Source organism: Dromiciops gliroides, chromosome 1, assembly GCF_019393635.1.
Source record: "Dromiciops gliroides isolate mDroGli1 chromosome 1, mDroGli1.pri, whole genome shotgun sequence".
NCBI classification, from domain to species: Eukaryota; Metazoa; Chordata; class Mammalia; order Microbiotheria; family Microbiotheriidae; genus Dromiciops; species Dromiciops gliroides.
The window spans coordinates 432,307,029-432,331,454 of record NC_057861.1 but is presented as its reverse complement, the minus strand read 5'-3'; the positions used below and the strand labels follow the sequence as shown (position 1 = coordinate 432,331,454).

Below are 24,426 nucleotides of genomic sequence, written 5' to 3'. Positions count from 1 at the left end.
GATCTGAGCGTTTTAGAAGGCAGGGATGAATTTGGGTTTGGCAATCCCTAGGGAATTATGTAAAAAATTCCAGATCCCAACATCTCCCCAAAAAAATTCTTCCCTAAAATGGACATTTTGGTTAAATAGCTCCATTCTCAGATTAGAATCTCCTCAGGGTCAGTGTGTGGGGAGAAACAGGATGTCCAGGGAGAGGTAGGAGAGATCAAATAAAGCCACAAAGAGAGGGAGGACAAACTGCAGACATCATCTTCAGTTCTTTCAAGGTTCAATCTGTTGGTCTTAGACAGTCTTGGATTTGTCATTTCAGTCTTAGGAGTGTGACATATAAAAAGTTTGAGAGACATGGTTTCTGACTAATCAATCATTTTATTAATCATGCTAATGATGTGGAATGGAATTTAGAGTCAAATTGATCATGAGTCGTCCCAAAAGAATTATAAGACTCAGTGACTCAATTTCCCAAGTTTTATTGCAATACTGTGGGTGACCACAGGGAGAGAACCAGAATATTGGAAAGGTATCTCTCAAATAGTGAAAAAAAAGACAGTTATATTTATAGTATAGATAAATTGATTTATCAGTCTCATTATAATAATCTCCACCTTGGGGAGGTACAAGGGAGGGCCTGTCCTGCTCATTATAATATTCTCCACCTAGGGGTGTTACAAGGGTGGGCTTATCCTAATTTGGAGTTTCTGGGGTCCTAAGCCAACCCCTGAGGCGGGTACCTTTTTCAGCGGAGGTGTGTTTTGGGGGGTTACGTCATAAGGTGAATCTGGGGATAAATTTGGCCTTTTCTGCGCATGTCTCTTTCTGGTTCCCATGACTAGTTTCAAAATATAATCATCTTTCTTTTATTTCTGGTCTGAATTTCTATAGGTTGTCATTTCCTTTATTGTAGTCAGGTCTCCTTGGCCTAGGTCCCTCTGTTCCCGTTATGGGTACTGATTTCTGTGGGTACGAGAACCTAGCATAAGTTATCCATTAACTGAGGTCTGACTCCCTTTTTAGAGCTAATATCTGAGTTAAAGCTTGGGTCTTAGATTTTTCTGTTAACCCTTTTTTTATCTCCTACATCACTAGCAATAATTAATTTTAAAAGGTCAGTGACAGTCATGAATGCCAAAGACCCCTCTGGAACCTATTCAATGGTTAAACATCCTAGGAAATGTGAGTGTTCCCTGAGGGTGACAATCAACTTTGATTGGCTAACCAATAATAAGAGAATGTATATTATAATGAGAGTTGGGCTTAATCTAATGAGGGTCTAAAGAGCATGACTGATCACTCAGTCTTGATCAAAGCCATTTTTCTATACCCACATCATCCTGTGTAGAGTAATCTAAACAAAAGGGAGAATCTACTTTTACCCATACCTGTTTGAGTAAAACACAATAGGGACAGCTAGATGGTGCAGTGGAGGGAGCACCGACCCTGGAGTCAGGAGGACCTGAGTTCAGATCCGGCCTCAGACACTTAACACTTGCTGGCTGTGTGACCCTGGGCAAGTCACTTAACCCCAATTGCCTCACCCCCCCCCAAAAAAAAAACCCACACACAATAGGCTGGAATCTATCAATTCACCTAAACTAAAATTTCTCTACCTTTTGAACAGATCTGAGTTTTCCCCTCTTATTATCAGCCCTGTACTTCAAAGGTTGCCTGAATAACCTACAGGGGCTGATTTCTGAATAAGGAAGTAGAAAGGAAGAAAAGTCTTAGTCCTAATTCAATAATAAGTTATTCATTATAAGAGAGAAATAATCATTTCTCTCAGAACATTTTGTCTTTTTCTTTCTTTTTTTTTTTTGTCTTTTTGGAGTTTTTATTCTTGACCTTTTTAAACAAACATTCTTATTTAAAGTTTTGAGTTCCAAATTCTATTCCTTCCTTCCTCCCTCCCCTCTCCCTTCCCTAAAGCAGTAAGCAATCAGATATAGTTTATATATGTGCAATTACATAAAACATTTCCATGTTAGTCATTCTGTATAAAAAGACTCAAATAAAAGAAAAAAATGAAAGAAAGAAAGTGAAAAATAGCATGCTTCAGTCTGTGTTCAATCAATTCAGTTCTTTCCCTGGGGGTGGATAGTATGTTTTCTAGTCCTTTGGGATTGTCTTAGATCATTGTATTTCTGAGAATAGCGAAGTCATTCACAATTTTTCATCAAACAATATTGCTGTTACTGTGTGTACAACATTCTCCTGGTTCTGTTCACTTCACTGTAAGTCTTTCCAAGTTTTTTTCTGAAATCATCCTGCTTGTCTTTTCTTATAGCACAATAATATTCCATTACAATCATATACAACAGCTTGTTTAGCCATTCCCCAGTTGATGGGCATCCCTTTGATTTCCCATTCTTAGCCACCACAAAAAAGAGTTACTATAACTATTGTTGTATTTTTGGATATCTTTGGGATGTAAACCTAACAGTGGTATTGCTGGATGAAAGGGTATGCAGTTTTATAGCCCTTTGGGCATAGTTCGAATTGCCCTCCAAAATGGTTGGCTTAGCATACCAGTTTTCCCACATCCCCTCCAACATCCAACATCAAAGACTTTTTCACCATGAGTTAAATACTGTCCAAGAAAAAAAAAAGGCAAATGGACATCATTATTACTAGTTAGAATTCAGATTAGGAAAAATTCTTTTTCTCAGGGGAAAGAGGTTTACCAAAACCTTAAATAAATTCTTATCCCCACCCTTCCACCCACCTCACAGCCCAGAGTCTATTGGCCTCCCCCCAGCAATTGACTTAATTTTCTCTGATGACTGAAAGCATATTGTAAGACACATCAATTACTGCTGTATTATAAGAAGTGATCATTTGTGAACATTACTTCTGCTAAATGATGTTCTGATGAAGAGCCATGTGCTCATGCACCCAGTCAGACTACATGTCTGTTTAGAGGGGGACAGGTTATCAGTGTCTGTACCTTCTGGCTTATTGATTTTGGTGAGTTTAGTATAAAGCCCAGAATATTTACTTTCATAGAAATCCTTATTTGTTGGGTTTGTTGTTGGTTTGGGGTTTTTTGTTTGTTTGTTTGTTTTTTGGGTTTTTTTTTTAATAGCCAGCAATAAGGATACTGGCAATTCTTTAAGACTATAAATTGCAGAGCAGATGTTGATGTCCTGTTGGAAGGAATTTCCTTATAAGAAGTTCCCTAGGGGTAGCTAGGTGGCGCAGTGGATAGAGCACTGGCCCTGGAGTCAGGAGGACCTGAGTTCAAAGCCAGCCTCAGACACTTAACACCTACTAGCTGTGTGACCTTGGGCAAGTCACTTAACCCCAATTGCCTCACCAAAAAAAAAAAAAAAAAAAAAAAAAGAAGTTCCCTAGACCAGTGGAATGACCAATCCAGGTTTTTTTTTAATTATATTTTCCAAAGTTTTCAAGATATTTCTGTATATTCTAGTTTTATCCATACTTGAGAAAGTGTCTAGGTTGGTTTTTTTTTAATCTCCACTAGGAATAATGGTGGAAAGAAGGGTAGGAATCTTACATTGCTTTGTGACCCCCAATGCACACACCCATCTAGATTAAGTTCTGACCAATGAGATGCTCTCAGTTTTCCTAATGGACAAGATGAGATGAAGTTCCAGCCAAGGGCATCTCAGGGAAAGGCAGCTGGGAATGGTGAGTCAGTAAAAGGGGGAGGAGAGAAGGAGAAGGCAAGTAAATGAACAGAGAAAAATAGTAAAAAAAAAAAAAAAAGTGGGGGGATGAGAGAAAGATAAATAGGGAGTGAAAGGGCAATAAAATGTGACATTCTTGGGGGCAGCTAGGTGGCACAATGGATAAAGCCCCCCGCCCTGGATTCAGGAGGACCTGAGTTCAAATCCAGCCTCAGAAACTTGACACTTACTAGCTGTATGACCCTGGGCAAGTCACTTAACCCTCATTGCCCTGCAAAAAAAAAAAAAAAAAAAAAAAAAAAAAGAGCATAGTTCCCAAAATGTTCCATACTGAGCTCTGCAGAGAATTATAGGCTTGGAATTGAGTATATCCCAAGAATTCAAAGACCACATCAGTAAATATTACCCACTGTAACTGATGCTGACAAGTATGCACATAATATGAAGACAATTATCCTGATGTAGTTGTGACCCACTCTCAGAGGCAGTAAGAGGTATGTTGCTGATAAAAGGAGGGTACTTTCTGAATCTCAGCAAGTATTAAGGTCCCCTATCTATGACACTGACAAACCCTTGAGAGGAATAAAGAAAGAACTAGGAAGTTGCTGTCAAAACTTTGCTTTCACTGACCTTATGACTGCCAGATCCTCCTTATGTTCCCTGTATCCAGAGATATTCTGGTGCCAATTCATACCAGTAAGCTGATTGTTAATTTTTCAGTGTGAGCATTTACATCCTAGAAACTGACAAATACTACATGCAAATCAGAGCTTGACTTATGGTTTTGTTCATTTTCTAGACTTGAGAAAGTGGTGGGGAAAATGCAAAGGAAAGAAAAGTGTGTAGTGGGTACATTTTATGTATTTATTTTTGGTGTCCCAATTGTTAAACATTTACCAGCACAACCCTGTCTGTATCTCATACTTCAGGCAGTTCAGTAGTATGACATAGCTTGCTAAACTGGGCAAAATAAAATATATGTAAGAAGGGGGAATCACATTCATAGATAGATGGGAAAACATCCTGAAATACCTGAACCTCACAACCTCATCATTTTGCTATGACAAAGTGTGATGCAGCTCCTATCTCCATCATATAATACTCTAAAGCTCTGCTCCAATGGTCCCATGAGGTTAGTAACAATGTTTTCCCCCACTATTTTTATGGGGCTGGAGATTTGCAGGCAACCGAAATGCTGGAGAGAGGCTGGTATAATCCTCAGGGCCACTGAGCACAGTTAACATCTTACCACCCTCAGAGCTCAGTTACTCTTTCCTCATACCAATAGAAAGTCAGTGGGGGCAGCTAGGTGGCACAGTGGATAGAGAACCGGCCCTGGAGTCAGGAGTACCTGGGTTCAAATCCGACCTCAGACACTTAACACTTACTAGCTGTGTGACCCTGGGCAAGTCACTTAACCCTAATTGCCTCACTAAAAAAAAAAAGAAAGAAAGAAAAGAAATTCAGTGAACAAGCATTTATGGAGTCCTTAGTATGTGCAGGCACTAATGCTGGGGACTGAGACTGCCTAAAAAGAAAGGCAGAGGCTTAAAATGTAACTGACCTTAAATAAGCTATAATCTTAGAAAAGGCAATGAGGCAGTGATTTGATAACAAAAGTTTCAGTGTTGAATATGAAACTGAACAAGGAGATTTCAAGACTAAAATTTTGTCACTTTCTCCATCACTCCACAGGGAGAGACTGCTCTGATTCTGAAAGACTCATTCTTTTTTTCAGAATTCTTTTTTTTTATTATAAAGTTGTTTTCCCCTTTCTCACCCACCTCTGCCCACACTGAAAAGTAAAAAAAAAAAAAAAAAAAAGATAAACAAAAATCTTGTAACAAATATGCATAGTCAAGAAAAACAAATTCCCAGATTGGTCATATTAAAAAAATCGATGTTTCATTCTGCACCATGAATGAGTTCATCACCTCTCTGTCAGGAAGTGGAGAGATACTTTATCTTCTTTAAACAAAAACAAAATATCTAGATATCTAAAATATGGATTCTTTATAGAGTAAAAAAAAGCCTTCTACAGTAGGAAGGTATGGTTCATTCAACTGGAAAATCCCTTGAGTACAACAAATATATTTCTACAATCCTTTGTTCACCAAGATATCTGTAAAATTTGGTATCCTGAGGGAACAGACCCACCAAAAGCTGCTATTATAAATTAAGAGGCTGGCATCCCAGTGTGTAAGTCAAGTTCTAATATGCATGATTAGCATGAATCAATTCCTTAGAACTTTATCACATCTGGGGAGTTAATAAAATCAATTTTCAAACCTGCAAAATGGAATATTAGTTGAACATAGTGACCCCACCAAAAGGAGACCCTGTCTGAACAAGTGGCCATTTTCTTTCTTTAACACCATTTTTTTAACAGAAATGCACCCCAAGTATTAAATTCATAGTTTACAGAGAGGAAAAGCAAGAAAGAGAAAGCAAAAAAAAAAAGCTGAAGAGGGATGGTATGAAGTCACCATAAAGTGGCAAGATGGATTTAAGTCAAGTACCAGCCCTGGATTCAGGAGGACCTGAGTTCAAATCCGACCTCAGACACTTGACACTTACTAGCTGTGTGACTCTGGGCAAATCACTTAACCTTCATCGCCCCACCAAAAAAATAAAAATAAAGAAAAACTGGATTTAAGTCCTCATAAAGAAAAAAAAAAGTACTGATATTGCATCTCTTTCATCCCAAAGTCTACCATTGTCCAAATGCAGACCTTCCTGAATCCCTTACCCCTCATATAAGTCTTGATTTCACATGCCTTTTCCCTCATAATACAGCACCATATTAATGGCTATTGCCTGAAGCAAAACTTGTGATCTTATCCAATGCCATTCTACAAATGGCGACTTGATAATAATAATATTGATACAGAGCCATAAGGTTTGCAAAATGCTTTGCATACATTATTCCATTTGATACTCCTAATAACCACATGAAGCAGGCAGCCTCAGAGCCTGGATGGTGTTCTGGACAAGGAAACAGGAAGACCTGAGGACAAATCCTACCACAGGCACACTGGCCTGCAGCACCAATTCTGGGTACCTCTGGTTTCTTGACATCAGGCAACTCACCCACTCCATGGAGTTGTTGAAGAAGAAGAAGGAGAACGAGAAGGAGGAGGAGGAGGAAGAGGAGGAAGAAGAGAAAGGGAGAGAGGGGAGGGAAAGAGAAGTGGAAGAAAGGAAGAAAGGGGAGAAAAGAAGAGGGGGCTAGGGAGAGACAGAGACACAGAGAGACATAGAGAAACACAAAGAGAGAGAGGAAGAGGGAGGAAGGGAAAGGAGAGAGGGAGAGAGTAGCAGAAATGGGAAAAACCACTGCTGCTACTTAGTCATGATACTATCAATTGAGGTGCAAAATTAATGTTCAAAAGATTGTTAAATAGAACAGAATTGAAACACGTGAAATCTTTGGTAAGAACAGAACCTAAATAGATCTAATGGTTCTCCCCCTTCCACATGTTTGTCCATTGGTAGTTGTTAGAAGATGGAAAAGGTTCATTACCATATGTAGAATGCTACAGTAGCTAACACCAGCTGCCTAGAAACCAGTCAACAGCCGTAAACCTCATGCCACCAGGGTCTGTCTACAGGAGCTCTGCTTTATGCATCTCTCCTAAGTGAAAGGAACTAGTTAACTGAGCTCTGCTCACCATATATGCAAAGAACTCTCGGAGACTTTCCCTCCTGTCAATGACCTCTCTAAAACTGCAGTTTCTGATGACTTGCCTCAGACACATAGAATTGGAAAGTATCCACTTTCTCCAGCTCTAAGTGTTCCCGAAGGAAAGGGAGATGAATATTTTTACTACCTTGCCACTATTTTAAATCTGTCATAGGCATCAAACCCCCTGCACATTGTCCACCTCAAAGACTTCTTTGCTTTATAAATGAAAATGCAGATTCCTGGGAAATCAAGACAGTAGAATCTTCCTTAGAATCCCATGGATACCAAACAATCAGTAGGTTTGTTTGCCTTCGAGCACTGAATAGAAAAATCGTGTTCCAGAATACTTGGGAAATTTTATGCAAACCTTTGTTACTGTTAGGATGTCATAAAGGAGTAGTCTATAACATTTTCTCAGTAGCATAAAATAAGATTTTTTTTTTTAGCTGAGGAAGTATTTTGTTACATTCCTACCCTACCATCATTTCCTAGTAATTTTTATGCCAGATGTAAATCCTGTATTGGTCATTTTATTAACGCTTGAAGGAGATTCACTGAAAAGCTTAAGAAAAAAAAAAGTTGTGATCCCTTAAGTCTTCCCCTCCTATATCTACAACATACAGGAGACGGTGCCTTCAACTACTGTTATCTTAATGACCTAAACTGAATTTGATAGTTCATAAGAGCCCTAAAGCCTGGAAACCTCTGCCCAGCCCAGACACTTAGAGCCAGTAACTATAGACAAATCTTTGCACTTTTCATTGAGACTGTTTCCTCAAGATTAAATGGAGATAACACCACTAGTGCTTTCCCAGCCTCACAGAATTGCTGGGAGGAAAACTGCCTTGTAAACCTTAAAGTGCTAAACTTATAAAGTTTATAAGTTGTTTTTGTTTGTTGTCCAATGAAAAAAAGAGACTAAATTGTTAGATAAATAAATTGGTTTTGGTTTTTGTTTGTTTTTTTAATTTTGCTACAGAGGACAACTTCAGAATCCTGGCATCATCTTCAAATCCCCTTCTAGTAGGAAATTTCTTTATATTCTCTCCTGAAGAGCACTAATTATTCCATCTTCTAATACTCAAAAAATGTATTTTAAATCACTTTATTTTTTTAATTATCTTCTGTGTGAACAATCTCTTTATCATCTTTGGTCTCAGTGCTGACATTACTAATCTCTTCATTCTAAAAAAAAAAAGGAGAATATAAAATTAGCATGATCTTGTGACTGATTTCATGCATTTCTCTAGTTCCCCCTATTCTCTCCTCAGAAGTTCCCATTTTTTCCTTTATAAGAGATCATGTTACATTTTCTCCACATTCCACACTACTGCCACTTGCCAAACTGGAGGAATCAACTTTCTTTGTGGTTTGCCTAAAAAAGTTCTTTTCTGTGGCTGATTACCAGGTTCCTGGCAAGCAGTGAAAAAATTAACATCACCTTTAGCCATAGATTCCATTTACAAAGTTCAAAGAAGAACATTTTTCTCCCTCTGTTACTGATACACTTTCTTGTACTATCACTTACCAATAATGCCACTCTTAGCCCCTCCCAGAGGGCAGGTAGGTGGCACAGTAGATAGAGTGCTTCCTCTGGAGTCAGGAACACCTAAATTCAAATCTGGCCTCAGACACTTACTAGCTGTGTTATCCTAGGCAAGTCACTTAACCCTGTTTGCATCAGTTTCCTCATCTGTAAAAAGAGAAGGAGTAAGAAATGGTGACCCAACTCACTATCTTTGCCAAGAAAACTCCTAAAAGTGGTCACAAAAAGTCATATATGACTGATAAACAAGTAAACAACAACCCCCATGGAACTGTTCCATCTAACAGAAAAGTAAAGCAAACCAGTACATTGGCCAGGTTGAACAATATTTGCCTTACATACCTACGGTCTGCTACCTCTCTGCTGAAAGGAGAGAGGTATGTGTTGAAGATTTGTTAGTGTAAATAATAAATATCTTCAAAGATATGAAAAGCACAAAATGTAGACTTAATACTTATACTATTATTATCTTAATCCTTCAATTACCTTGTGTCATTTCAATTTCGTCAACTCTTTGTGACCCTATTTGGGATTTTCTTGTCAGAGATGCTAAGGTGCTTTGCCATTTCCTTCTCCAGCTCATTTAGAAGAAACTGAGGCAAACAGGGTAAAGTGACTTGTCCAAGGTAGAATAGCTAATAAGGTGTCTGAGGCCCATATTCGAACTCAGGAAGATGAGTCTTCCTGACTCCAGGCCCAGAGCTCTATCCAACCATTCCACCTAGCTGCCCATCAATGAACTTAGATTTCATCAATATGGGTACTTCTTTCACTGAAGCAGATAGTAATCTTAGTAGCAGGTCTTTGGAAGTTACTTTGGCTGACAAATTCATCACCCTGGGGTTAATACTTAGCTGGTGCTTGAATGATAGATAGAGACTCCTACCAGCCCACAATTAAAGCCTTCTCAACTTAGTGGAACTGGTAGAGCTGGCATTATTGGCATAGCCTTGAGAACCTGAATTACCTTCACTTAACAATAAGGCATCCAAGTCAGACTGTAACTGAGGAATAATGGGTAGCAATTATGAGGAGTTCGCAAACACCCAGTAAAATATGAGTTCCTTGAGAACAAGGATTGTTTTGATTTTGTCTTTTGATTATCATAACCTAGCACAGTAGATTACATGTAGTAAGCATTTACAATTTACAAATGTTTACTGGATTGAAACAACTCAATGTCACTATAGATAGAGCACTAGTCCTAGAGACAGGAATACCTGAGTTCAACTCCATCCTCAGACACTTACTAGCTGGCTGATCCTGGACAAGTCACTTAACTTTTGTCTGCCTTAGTTTTCCCAACTGCAAAATGAGGGTAATAGTAGCACCTCCCTCCTAATGTTGTGAGTATCAAATGAGATAATAATAGTAAAGTGCTTACTTCAGTGTTTGGCACATAGTAGATACCTGATGAATATTTGTCCTTTTCCCTTCCCTTGAATGATTGGTGAATTGTGAACATGCCAAAGAAAGGTGTGCTATGCTGTAGCAGCCAGATAATCTCTGGCTCACACACCTCTCTTCCTTCATATTTAGCTAGATTTAATTTTCCCACAAGGAAACACATTATGAACATAAGAAATATCACCTTGGGTCATAATGGTAATCAGTTCAAGCCAATAGTTTTCTCTGAAAGTTGAAAGAAAGAAGATAGTAGTAGTGGTTCTCAATGCTGTAACTAAGGCAGGCCATCTGTGACTTTCCAGGGCACAAAAATGTAGAGGGGCATTTTTCTTCCCCTATCAGAGGAGACCACCACCCCCACACCTCATGGTTCTCAAGTGATAACACATTCTCTTCCCCCTCTGCCTTCATATTTGTAACACAACTGCCCCCCACTCTCTTACCTGGGTCTTCACCTCCTTCTCCTGGGGCCAAGGGATACACTCACTCTGCCAGTGCTTGGACATCCTGGTCTCCTCCAATGGTTGAAATAGATCTCTATTATGCCTTCTCCATCAAAATCCCCTGTGCATGTTGCTTATCTCCCCCACCTCTTATTGTGGTTTAGGGGGTCTAGGGCTTTTCAGCTCTATGGAGACACAGAGGGAATGGGCTTTCCCTCCCCCAACACAAATGGACCTGATCAGGTAACTAGTGTGAGTCAGAGACCCACATAAAAGCCATCCGGGGTGCATCGGAGGCTCAGAATCCTCAGACCCTCCTCAGTCCCAGGTGAGCTCCTGCTCAGAGTGGCCTCCTTAGCCTCTGTCCCAGTCTTGGTTTTCACCCTCTCCCTCTTTCCCTCCCTCCCCTCCCCATTGCCTGCATTCCCTATCTGGGGTGTTGTGTGTGTGTGTGTGTGTGTGTGTGTGTGTGTGTGTGTGTGTGTGTGTGTGTGTGTGTGTGTGTATGTGTTTAGCACTCACCAGATACAGAGTTACAACTCTGGTTGCCTTTCGTGCCTTCATCCAGCAAAGTGACCTAACAGCTTGTTTCCTTGGTCAGTTCCTGACAATCCGACTGAAAGAAGGATGTACGAAGACACAAAACCCCAAATGGCTTATAATCACATATTTGTGCCTGCTTTGAGAGTGCTATTTTATACTTTCATCTGAATATAATTGTATGAAGCAACATTTTGATGAAACCTTAAATTTCATGCTGTGAAGACCCAACTTGAATAGAGCCAAGAACTGCCAAGCTTCCTTTCCGTCCACCCAGGGCTCCCCATTTTCTTGTGAACATAGAAGGTGTCACCACCTAGACTGTGCCCAGCTGCCTCCCCTTTCTCTAATCTGACTTACTGCCTCTCTGAAGAGAGGACATTGGGCAGGATAATGGATGAGGGGATTTAAGTTTTCATTTAGTGAGATTTTCTTGTTGGTTGAATGGAGCTGAGAGGAAGGGGCAGGTATTCCTCAGCTTCCTCACACCTTCTTGCCCCTCTGACTCACTAATCTGCAGGGAACAGCCCAAATGGAGGTAGTGAGACAGTCAACAGAGAGTTGAAAGCAAAGCACCAGCTGCCTTGGCTTTTGTCCCAGTTTTTTTTTCTTTCTTTTTTTTTCTTTTGAGGGTGTAATTATTTGTCCCAATAATATGCAGAACAACCCACTTTGCAAAGCTCTTAAGCTTTAGTATAACCCTTGAATGTTATTGAAATATATCTTGGTATCAGAGCACAGGAACATATATGTTAGAAGGACAGAAACTGATTTCTTCATGTTTTTCATTTTGCTTTGTCTTTTTTTTTTTTCAGGTCAACAGGTTTTGGCTTCTTGAATGCTTTATGCAAAGCAGCAGCTGTGCTTGGAAACTTAATATTCGGCTCCCTTGTTGGTATCACCAAATCCATCCCTATTCTACTAGCTTCTACTGTGCTTGTGTGTGGGGGACTGGTAGGACTCCGGCTGCCTGACACAAGAACCCAGGTTTTGATGTAACTGGTGGGGAGGAAAAAGCCATTTGTCATTTTGTTTCTCTTTCTCTTTTCCAAGTGTCAATTTTCTTGATTGGTGCAAAGGCTTTAGATATTTCATGCCAAGAAAGATGGGTCAGATATTATCATAATTCAACCTTTTGTGGTGACTAATGCTTAGCTGTGTGAGTCCTTTCCCCAAAAACACAATTTTTGCACATGTTGCTTTGCTGTGCATCATTTCTTTCCAAATTGTAAAGAAAGCTACCTCCTTCTAAAGCAGGAAAGAGGGAGACAATGCATGCTGAAGGTCCTCTCTTTTCATCAACAGAGGCCTTTCTAAAAATGGCACTAGGATAGTCAGAATAGCTTCAGATTTTGCTGAGTCCAATCTAGAAAATTTAAAAGGGAGTAGTGATGGTGTAAATAAGTGCTATTGTTAATGTAACGATAAGCAGGATATATAGATTGGATTATTACTACATTCATGCTGAGAAAAGAGATTCTATTTTTTTCCAACAGTATGATATTTCCTGTTTACTTAGAAAAGAGCAACTTATAATTTGGGCTATGACAACAATGTCTTTCAAAGGAAACCATGAAGTATAGAGCAGATGGGGTGGGGTACTTTCAGTTAATGAGAGTAAATGAGAAAAATCAACATGGGGCAGCAACTGACAGCAAAATGTGTGGCAAGCAATCTCTGCAAGAAAAGTCCATAGAAGGACTCGTATTCTGACTTCTGAGAGACGTGGGGAAATGCTGGAAAGATAGTATATGTGGGAATGGTTTTTCTGAATATTTGAAAATTAAAGGAAGACCCTCTGCCTGTATGCAGCTGTCATAGACAGAAAGGTTAAGGAAGGAAATCTTAAAGTTGTCTGCTCCCTTTTCTGCCCAGTTTGTTCTACTGCTCTATTCTTCCTCAGTAGAACAGTGATGTCAGGTACAATCAATTAACTCAATGTATTTGAACCTTGCAAATTAATTTTGATTCAAGAAAGAGAAATTTAGTTGAAAAAATAGTTTCTCCATCTCATTCGTTCTGATGTCAAAGAGCAGATGCAATGGCTGTTGACTAAGTACTCATATGTGACTACTTCTGCTACTGCCCTGCAACAGATCACTCAACTGGAAAATATTGTCTTGAAATTTTCCCCCAAACAATTTTTAGATGATTCCCCTTGGCATTATAGACAGTGTCTTGTTGGGGTTGCAATGTTTGCCTTCAGCTTGTGTGTTAATCATAGCCATACATACCTTTACAGAAGGTGGCCATGGGGTTATACCACAGCATCAGTTGGCTGCTCAATTGTAATTTTTCATTGAAAATTTGCTTGAGAATAGGAAAGGAAGGGACAGCAAAGAATTCCCAAGGGCCAGCTGTCAACCAGATGACCCCCTCACCTTTCCCACATGCCTCAGCCTTAGTCTTTTGCTATGTGTAAAGACACATCTTTCTTTGAAATCTGAAGACTCTGCATATACTTGGAGTAATAGCCCACAGATAGCAGTAAATCATCTTTTGTGCCACACACACTGTCAGTTTAAACAATATATGTTTTTGAGTTTGGTACAGCTCTTTAGAAGATTATAAATGTTAGTTATAATGTGGAAAAACATGTTCAAAAGCATCGGGGCTCAGGAGCCTCCAGAAAGTGAGGACTAGCTCAAGAAGGCTCTAGCTTGAGACCATCATTTCCAATAATCAGTGAAATATAGTTTGTCCTTACAGGGGCAACTCTACCTCTCCCTGTCCCATGACCACTGTGATCTGGACCATGCTCAGTTCAGAATGTGCATGAAAGCTTCTTTTATTAACACAAACCCAGGACATGGACTGTCCTTCCTTGTTGTTCAGTTCTATAGCACTAGAATGTCCTGCCTGTGGAAGGGCAGGAAGGGAATGTGTCCATAGGGAGAAAATGTTCAGGGCCAGGCTTGTCAAGAAAACTATAACAAGGGGAGAGAATGGAGAAAAGCAGGAAGACTCTAGGAATCAAGGAAACAGGAAAAAGGGGCCAAAAAATGGAAAACTAAAGCAAATAAACAAGAGAATCTTCTAACTGTCACCAGGAGGAAAACATTGGCCAAACTAATAGTCTTACTCTTATGTTCCTTTGAAATTCACTCACTCACTTCTTCCTTCCTCCCTTTCACTGGTTTTTCCTTCTCTTTAATGGAAACATTTTCTCGAAAACCTTAGTAAACGTTTTAGGTTAATGAGAAATATGTGAACAGCAAAAGTCAGTCAGTCAATGAACATCTACCACATGCCAGGCACTATGCTGAGTGCTAGGCATAGAAAGAGATACCCCCTCCCCGCAAAATAGCTCTTGCTCTCAAGGTGCTCACAAGAGTAATGTTCCTGAATCCTATGTATTCCGTATCAATAAATCCTACTTACTGATTAGACAAAAGAAAAGTGCATGAGCCTATACATCTTATCACCTTTTGTGTGTCCTAGACACCTCTGATGGTCTGGGGAAGCCCTTCTCGGAATAATATTTTTGATTGCATAAAACAAAATACATAGGATTAAAAAGGAAAACAATTCTATTGCAATAGTTATCAAAATAGAAAAACAAGTTCCTCAGAACCCAGGTAAAGAATCCCTTATCTTGACCCCCAAAAAAACATCATTTTTCTTAAAACTTTACTGGACCCTCCTTTTCTATGGTACCACGGCTCTTATTTATGCTGTGTCAGCATGTATGATGCTTCTAAAGCTACAGTGGAGGGATGTGGTTACATTTTTTCAGAATAAATCAAGTCAGCAAAGCTGTAGAGAAAACTGAAAATCTAAACACCACCCCCTTCACTGAATCCATCTCTTTCTTCTGCCAACTAGCAGGGTTCCAGGGAATTCTACCTCAAGAAATCCACTAAGGACCCTTTCTTGCCCCTTGCTCTAAAATCTAAGCTTTTCCTAAAGGGAAGCAATCTAATGCCCCCTTTTACAAATAACCAATGCTCTTGTTACCAGTCCCTTACTATTTCACCTAGGCTCCTCATGACTGCTTTCCTCCTCCAGAGATTCTCCCAAGAAGAGATCAGGTTGTTTCCAAGGTATGCTGCAAAACCTGTTTAGCTTGTTCTGGGCTTGATATTTAGCTGCAGATTAAGATATAACCATGAGATAAGCATGAACCAGTGAATCTGTCCAGTCACTGGGTCACTCACTGACACAGGAAAGTGTAGGTGCATGTCTTTTCATCCAAAATGAAGAAAAATAAGAAGGAACTCAGATATGAAAGCCCAGAAGAAAAAGTCCCACAACTCCCACATTTCCTTTTCCTTTCCTATATATACCAATGCTTCTGAAGCTTCCCCAGAATCCAACCAGAATTCTCCATGTCCCGTCAGGGAAACAGAGCGCCTTCCCCAAATACAAGTTCTGTTTGCCAAGATGGGCTTCTCATTATTATGTTTCAGTGACCAGATTCATATTTAGCTTTATTGCCTTACATGCCAAGCACAGCAAGCAGGACTGATCTCTATTTATCCTGCTGTCCCAAGAGCCATCATAGACAACTCCATGAAGGGGATCCTCTACCTATTAAAATGCAGCTGAATTTGACTCCTTCAATTCTGCACTAATCAAGAGATTGTATTCTGGAGGATTACCTACTGGTAGTATTTCCACAAGCATTTGGTACACCCAATTTATGATTGGAAATGTTAAGGAATAGAATAGAATGAACAGAAAGAAGATGAATAGTTCATTGGGATACAACTGTGGAAAGTGTCAAAGGACAGAGCTGCAATTTTGTTTACCCTGACATCCTCTTTAAAATAAAAAATTCAACACTTCCCCTTAGAAGCAGAGTACTCACCTTTCCAGACTGATAATTTGTCAAAAGACTCACCAGTTTTAAAAAATTCACAATGGCCATATCTATTGACTCTCCTGACCATATGTTTGTCCCACAACATGTGCATTTGAAAAGGCTCCTGGGTAGGTCTTTGCTGCCAGGAACACAAGGTTCTAGAGGATTTTCTCTTAGTTGACAGTTGCACCACCACAAGTACACTATATCAAACTACAGTTCTGGTTCTTATCAAAAAGAATTTTGTTCTTCATTCATAGAAAGGATAAAAGGGGAAAGGGGAAGCAGGAAGGGTGGTATAGGGTCAGAAATGCCAGTGCAAAAGATAGCAGTGAAAAGATGAAGTGTATAAGGAAGGGACTTTTCTGAACTATGGGATTCATTTAGGTAGTGTGCCAAGGGAATACCATCTGCTCCTTTCTACTAACCAAAATAGAATTGGATAACTGCTAACCAAAATAGAACTGGGTATTTTCAACATTTATTCTTTTCGATGATAAAAAGGACTTAATTATGTCTTTCTTCAATAAAAACACCTTACCTGTTCATGAATTAAAATCTTTAGATTTCAAGACAAAAATGTTTGATTTTAGTACTCACTTGGCATCATAAAAAGAAAGCCAGCTAGTCCTAAAAGGCCAGTTTGGCTGTAGGTCCAAATTTCCTTTTTATTTTTTTTTAAATCCCTATTCTACGCCAAACTCATCTCAGTAACGGGGAGTGAGGGGGATGGGGGGTTGGAACACCACTCATGTTAAAACAACAAAAAGAAGTTTTACCAATCTGCACCGTAAAGTACTCTGAAATTAAACTTAAACTCACATAGTTTTTTCTTCTTTCCGGCAATGTATGTTTTCTGTCATGTTTCTGTCATGTTATTAAACAAGTTGAATCTATATAGTGTGGGAACAAAAATGTCAGTTTTTCCTGCATGTATTATCTGTCCATTTACTGTTTCCCTGTGTGTTTATAGTCACTTTTGTACTGTTCTTGTCACAGCTGACACATGGTTTATGTCTGCTCTCCTCAACAATCTTTGTCCAACCTCAAGAAAAAGCCATTGCCAGAGTTTCCTATAACTAACTGTTGACATGAGCAAGATCTCATTCATTTATTAGTAACTTGCTTTTATTGAAGAGTCCAGTCTTCAACATGGCAGCCCACATTGGGAATAAATAGGGTAAAGAAGAGAAGCCAGGTGGCTGGAGAGATTCTCTAGCACTGGGACACTCACTGCATTCTTCTCTGAAAGACAATACATTCTTTGCATCCATCACCTTTAAAGGAGGGAGAGGACACAGGGTTAGACAGTGTCTATCATTGAAAAGCAAAGAGCAAAACATCACATTGACCACAAAAGCAATGATTTTTTTTAAGGAGAGGAAGAAAGGAATTTTGAGATTATAACCAGCAGCTGGACCTGGCCAGCCAGGCAGGAGCCCGGTACCAATCCATTCCCAATAGATAGAGCTGCCTCTTCACAAAATAGCATTGTCACACTGGGCATCCTTGTAGAAGCTATTCAGCCAGTATTTGGGGAAAAAAAAGGAGGAATTGACAAACCTGCTGTTCTTTTCAATGTTATCGTGGAAAGAAATTTCACCAAGAGATGTATTATTGTAAGGTACAAGATGCAAAACAAAAGCAGCCAAGTTTTGAAAAAGAAATTATTTAATTTTTTAAAAATAAGAAATGCTATTTGAAATTGTTCCTGTCTATTTTCAGGAACCTTTTTCTAAGGCCTCTATCTAAAATTTGTTGGAAACTCTTTTCCTAACCCAGCAGCCTTGAAATCTTCACTCTGGAAAGCATAGACAACAAATCCCATTACTCCTCATATTCCCCTTGAATTGGCCTACTGGGAGTAATTTTTCCCTTCTGATTTCAAAGATTTCCCTACCAAAGGCTTCCCTTATTCTTTCTTTCCCTTTCTCTCTATCTCTCCTTCAAAGTTAAGATAAAGCAATCTGGGCCTTCCCCCCCAGGGCATTATGACTTATAGAGCATATTTTATAATAGGCACATAGAAACAACAGAGCTTAGCACCTAGTGAGTAAGAATAATTAGTTGAAAGAGGTAGCTATTAAATGTACCCACATCTGAGCCACAACAGTTACTGATTCCTCTTCCTGGCTCAATGGAACTGATCCTGATTACTTCTTGTATTATTTTCACATGATGAGTTACAAAGCTACTTACCTTAAGTGAGCTGCTTGGCCCAGGCACTAAGATTGGTACTTATAACTCTACTGTCCTTTCTTCCTACTTACCTACTTTTTCACTCTCCTTTTCCTCACCTTAAATTGTTCTCATCCTTGTTTCCTCCTCCACTACTTGTGCCTTAGAAGAGCTCAGAAGCATAGCTTGATCACACAGTGATCCTCAGAGCTAAAGAAGCTGTTAATCTCTCTTCTGGCAACATGAGGATAGATAACATGTGGATGGTGACTGTAAAATATATTAGTTGTGAATACATTGCCTAATGCAGAGCTGATATTCAACAGGCCCTCAATGCCTCTGACATACAATGATGAAAATGATATTGAAGCATGCCTTTGGCAAGAGTTTCCAGTTGCTGAGGAGTCATATACAATAGCCTGAAGTCTCTCTTGTCTCAAATTCCTAAATCAAGACCCACACATATAATAATATATTTAAAAATAATCACATACATTTTCTGGATTTGTGAAACATTGAAAGTTCTAGTGCCTTCCTTCCAACCCAAATGCTAAAATTACAATGGTTGCTTTTTGCCCCACCCCCACCCCTTCTTCCCTTATAGAAAGTAACCCTCTGTCCATATTCCTTCCTCATCTTCCAATCAGGTTGAGTTTAACTAATGCCCACCTTGACAATATGGCAAAATCCTTGACTTTAATGTAACACTATTAAGAAAGTTTGGGGAACAGGAATGAGCTCTCTTGGTGAAGTTGTTGCAGGGGGTCCACCAGGTGAAAATATTTTTATAATAATACTAAGACATTTTAGTTTCTAATTAGGTAAGTAACATATATAACCCACATAAGCAAAAGCACTGGGGGCGGGGGCGCCACGGGCAAGGTGTCCTTAATAATTTTTAAGAATGTAAAAGGGTCCTAAAACCAAAAAGGTTGAGAACTGCTGCCTTAGATGATGTTTGGCTGCTTATCATGCCCAAAATGTGATTGTGACTGCCATATTGGTCTTGTAGAAACCAAGGCAGTGAAGAGAAATGGGAGAGGTATTCTCTGTGCCCCACTCTCATGGAAATTTGCAGGGGGCTTTCCACCCTGAGTTTATGGGAGTTTATCCTCCAGCCCACATAGTAGTAAATCAAGCTCCTTATTCATTACATTTGCTTCACCCTCAAAGGGAGAAATTCTGACAAATCAGAAGGGATGCCAAATACCCTATTATTAGATGCAAAGTAAATAAAACCAACAGAGTTCCCTTTCCATTTACATGACATCCTTCTCCAGCCCCACACATACACAGGTAGAAAGCCCTAGGCTGAAATCCCCACCCCCACCTGCCTTTGAAGTTTACCAGTCATGCCTAGGTGCTGGTTGACATATTGTTCTAATTTCCTCTCCACCACAATTGTTATAAATTTATGGTGCCTAATCTGTATACTAAATCAAAAAGATTAAAGGGTAAAGAAGTGTTCTTTCTTGATTTATGCCCTCCCCACATTCAAAAAATCATCGTGCATCCTTAGTTCTGACCTGGAGACATACTGTCCAGGTCTCATGTCTCCTGCTCTTTGCTCATGTGTACATAATGTATATACAGCACTAAGCTATTTTTTAAGTTAGAGTTCCATTTTGGATCCACTTTCAGATCAATTCTTTTGCAAAGAGATCTTGGCAATGGTCTTGCCCTTGTTTTTGATTTCTATATTTCCTGCTCTGTGTGCTCTCCTGTCATGTGGGTCCCAGTCACCACTATTGTATATATGTGTTTGCATGTGCGTACCCCCAATAAATCCTCACTTGCAGGTTTCTGGATTTTTTCATCCTAAGTCCAGCTGGTCCAGTTGTGAACTCATCCCTCTGGAATGCACCTCTGTATCAGATTGCTGACCGCCAAAATGTTTGACCACGTGTGTTTTTACCAAAAGCCTTGGAGAAAGTTGTCTGTATCTTGGTGGAAGGGCATGCTCTGTGTAGAATGACTGTATGTACAGTATAAATCTATCAACTGTGGAAGTGTATGTAAATTTATCTGCCAGATACCTGACATTCATGTAACAAATGCAAAGATATTTAATGTACATCAGATTAATAAATGGGCATTTTTTTTGCTCCATTATATTCAAATAAAGAATTTTTCTTCATCAAGAATATAGTTGGTTGGTTATTGTCCTTTATTCTCGAAGAGGACCAAAATTACATCACTATGTTAGAGTCAAGTTACAGTGTGTCCCACTGTGGCTGATCAGACCAATACAAGCTCAGAATGCTCTACCACAGATTGGGCACAAATAGTCCATGGGGACATTTGGAGTGGATTCTCTAAATCTGCACATCTCATGTTTCTTTTTTTTTTTTTTTTTTTTTTTTTAGTGAGGCAATTGGGGTTAAGTGACTTGCCCAGGGTCACACAGCTAGTAAGTGTTAATTGTCTGAGGCCGGATTTGAACTCAGGTACTCCTGACTCCAGGGCCGGTTCTCTATCCACTGAGCCACCTAGCTGCCCCTCATGTTTCTTTTGAGCTACTGCAATTCTGCTGTGCTCGTGGATCACAGCACCTTCTCTGATGAGGGTATGCCATGCTAGGCAGTCCTGTGCCAGTGTTTCATGTGCTATGCAATCAATTCTAAAGTTCTTCAGAGAGACCTTAAGAGTGTCCTTGTGTTGCTTCTTCCTACCACCATGTGAATACTTGCCTTGTGTGAGTTCTCTGTAAAATAGTCTCTTAGGCAAGTGTACATTTGGCATTCAAACAACGTGGCCAGCTGATCAAAGTTGGACTCTCTGCAGTACACTTTGAATGTTTGGCAGTTTAGTTCAAGAAAGGACATTAGTGTCCAGTACATTATCTTGCCAGGTGATCTTCAAACCTGCCAAGTGAAAGGAGAGAGTGTTAACACTCCCCTTAATAAGGATGGAAGAGGTCCTAGTGGCCTTTTCAACACATATACAGTTAAGGCATTGTCACCTACTCTGTGGTATCTAACCATCAAGAATATACCAGAATTAACTATCCTTTGAAAATGGGTTCTTTGTTCTGCATGGTCATACATGCCTGTAGCACCTACTACTGGGGAAGCTGAACCTATTGAACTGCTTGAGTTTGGAAATTCTGTGCTACAGTGGGCTAAGCCTGCTATCTGACTCCATAAAGTGCTTTCTTCACCACAGTCCTGTGATGACCTGTACTGTAGCTAGACCGTGCAAATATGAATAGTACTCTTTAACAGGTTAGGAAACCAACGCTCAGAGAGGTTAAATCTTATGGCTTATAAATAGAACTGGGGCTCAAGCCCGAGTTTTATGACTTCTTCATTCAGTGTTTTTTCTACTGTCACACTTAAAATATATGATCGCTTCTGTGAATTCAGAGCACTCCTACCATACTGCTGCTAGCTTAATCTTCCCAGAGTCCAGGTCCAGTATTGGAAACTTTCCTTGGAAACTTTCACTTTTCCCCATTGCCTATTAAAATTAAATATAAATTCTACCTGGCATTTGTAATGATTGGAATGATGCCACCTACTGGAGACTTACTATAGGAAAGCTCCACCATGAGGAGAATGCCTCAGAGGGTAAGGCCATGTGGCTTTTCCTTGGCATCAGGAAGTGACGTTTGCTCATGGGTGCTGTCTATCAAGGCTACCAGCCAATCAACTTGAGGAACCTCCTATTTTCTGGGAGGGGACAGGAAGGAGGAAAGAGGGCCTGCACGGAGAGCTCTGTCTCTTTTTGGTTCCTGACTTGATGGTGATGGTGACGGCAGAGGACTTCACAGGAAATTTGAGGAAAGATAGGAATGCCAGGCTGTTGGAATTCTGTTCTCAATCTTTCTCTTTCTATCTTTCAATAAACCCTTAAAAACCTAAACTCGTTTTATCAGTAATTTTAGTCAGTTTCCCCCAAAACTGGGGGAACAGATTAGAACCCGCATTTAGAATCTTAAATTACACACATTCAAAGCCTACACCTTTTAGTCTCAATCTACCTTTCAGGTATTTTCTTTCCTTTCCCCTTATATACCCTAAACCCAATCCAAACTGAACTATTTGCAGTTCTCATGAGAAGGAAAGAATGAAAGAGAGGGAAAGGAAGAGGGAAAGAGGGAGAGAGGGAAGGATAGGGAGAGAAAGGCTTCTAAAAATCTTTGGAGCAAGAGTTGTGAGTAGGTTTCTATCTCTAAGCACACACTATATTTTCACCTTGAGTGAGTGAATAATTTGACACTCGGGCTTTTTTATGCAGTTAAGCAACTATCAAAAAGAGCTTCATGATGTCAAAATAGTCAAGTGGTTCCTGTGGTGAACTGAATAATTGTCATTCCTACACTGCTACATCCTCACTTTTAAAGGTAGCACCATAGGATCATAAAAGTAGAACTGGGATTAACCTCAGAGGGTCATTCAGTCCAATGCTCTCATTTTAAAGATGGGGAAACTGAGGACCACTGAGTTCCTTAAGTGATTTGTCCAAATAGGCAATAAATGATAGAGGTTGGATTCTTAACATAGATCTTCGAAATCCAGAGCCAGTGCTATCTCATATTATCTACTCAGATTTACTCCTTACCCTGAAGTTTGTCTAATGAATCATCCAGCAAATGAGAAGAGTTTGGTGGGGAAAATAGATACCAACAACCATTTGTGGGGGATCCATTATTTTTCTCTTGCCTTTCAGAAATATTAAAAATATTCTTCCAAAGGTGCTGATTGTTATTCTCCATTAAAATATTTGTCACTTGTAGAGACACTTCTGGAGATCACTCACAGACATTTAAGGTGTTTCAAAATATATCCAATATCATACATTTTTATGTTTGTCCTCTGATGTCAAAATGAACAATGAAATATGTATTCACGCTTGGCACTGAAATGGACTGAATGACAGAATTTTCGGAGATTGCCATGAGACATGAAGCCATCTAGTCCACCCTGTAATAAAACAAGAATCCTTGCTACAACATGCTTGACAGTGGTCATCCAGCTATTTCTTGAAGACCTTCAGTGAGGGGCAAGCCACTACCTCCCAAGGTAGCCCATTCCACTGCTGGCCAACCCTAATTGTTAGGAAATGTTTCCTGCCATCAAGCCTAAATTTTCCTATTTCCAAATACCATTCATAGCTCTAGTTCTGCCTTCTGGGGTCAGCTGCAAAACAAAACAAAAGTCCAATCCCTCTTCTGCATGGCAATGGTATCATGTCCCCACTAAGTCCTCTCTTCTGCACATTAAGAATCTCCACTTTCTTCCATTGATCCTCATATGGCATCTTCCTTAGGTCCTTCACTATCCTGGTCATCCTCTTCTGATCCCTCTACATTGTCAATGTCACCACTCCCACCCCCCACTCAATAAATTCCATGGGTGCCATAATGCCTCAAGGATCAAATCAAGGAACAAAATCTTTTGTTTGGCATTCTAAGTCCTTGGTAACCTAGCTTCCCTGTACCATTCCAGTCTTCTCATACCATATAGCACCCCACCTCTACACACACACACACACACACACACACACACACACACTGTTTGATTTGATTTGGTAACACTGGCCTCCTTCCTGCTCAACAAACAAGACACTCTTGGTTCTGGGAATTTTTGTTAGCCATCCTTCATGACTAGAATCCTTTCCCTCCTCATCTCTGCCTCCTGGTTTCCTTCAAGTCCCCATTAAAATCCCATTTTTTACAGAAAGCCTTTCCCAACCCCTCTTAATTCTAATGCCTCCCCCCTTTTAATTAATTACTATTTATCATGTACCTAAATTGTTTGCACATATTTGTTTGGACTGGACAGTCTACAAGGAGGTGACACCCAATTCTAATGGTCATTGAGTGAGTTTACATAGTGCTTGCTTGTACTACCTAGCTGACATGATTTCGTGCCAGAGTTTATGAAAGATCAGGGCTGATGGGCTTCTGTTGGAGTTTCTAGTTAAAAGTCACTAACCAGTCTTTTAAATTTGTTGCTTCTCTTTAATAATTATCCTTCATTCCTAAAGGAGTGCTCTCCCTGGCTCCCTATTTCATAATTTCCTCTTATAATAGGAGTCTAAATTCTAGGGCCAGAAAGATTAAAAAAATCATAAAAGCTCCAAGACTTCCTTACACTTTGCTACCTGAAAAATAAGCAAATCCCTAGCAGAGTGGCATCCTCCTTTGGCGAGTACCACCCCCACACACACACATA

The 24,426-nt window shown here is 39.7% G+C and overlaps 1 protein-coding gene and 1 non-coding gene across 2 annotated transcripts in view; both read left to right on the top strand.

The window, feature by feature from the left end:
- SV2C (synaptic vesicle glycoprotein 2C) overlaps positions 1–20,383 on the top strand; it is a 294,836-nt gene extending 274,453 nt beyond the window's left edge. Inside the window, exon 13 of the mRNA XM_043966051.1 lies at positions 12,081–20,383. Within this exon, the coding sequence (XP_043821986.1) occupies positions 12,081–12,264 (184 nt within the window). The 3' untranslated portion in view covers positions 12,265–20,383. The remainder of the gene's footprint in view (positions 1–12,080) is intronic.
- A 728-nt stretch (positions 20,384–21,111) lies between these two features.
- LOC122737835 lies at positions 21,112–21,239 on the top strand. Its single transcript, XR_006354598.1, has one exon. It is a non-coding gene; the product is annotated as a U6atac minor spliceosomal RNA (small nuclear RNA).
- Positions 21,240–24,426: the final 3,187 nt, after the last annotated feature.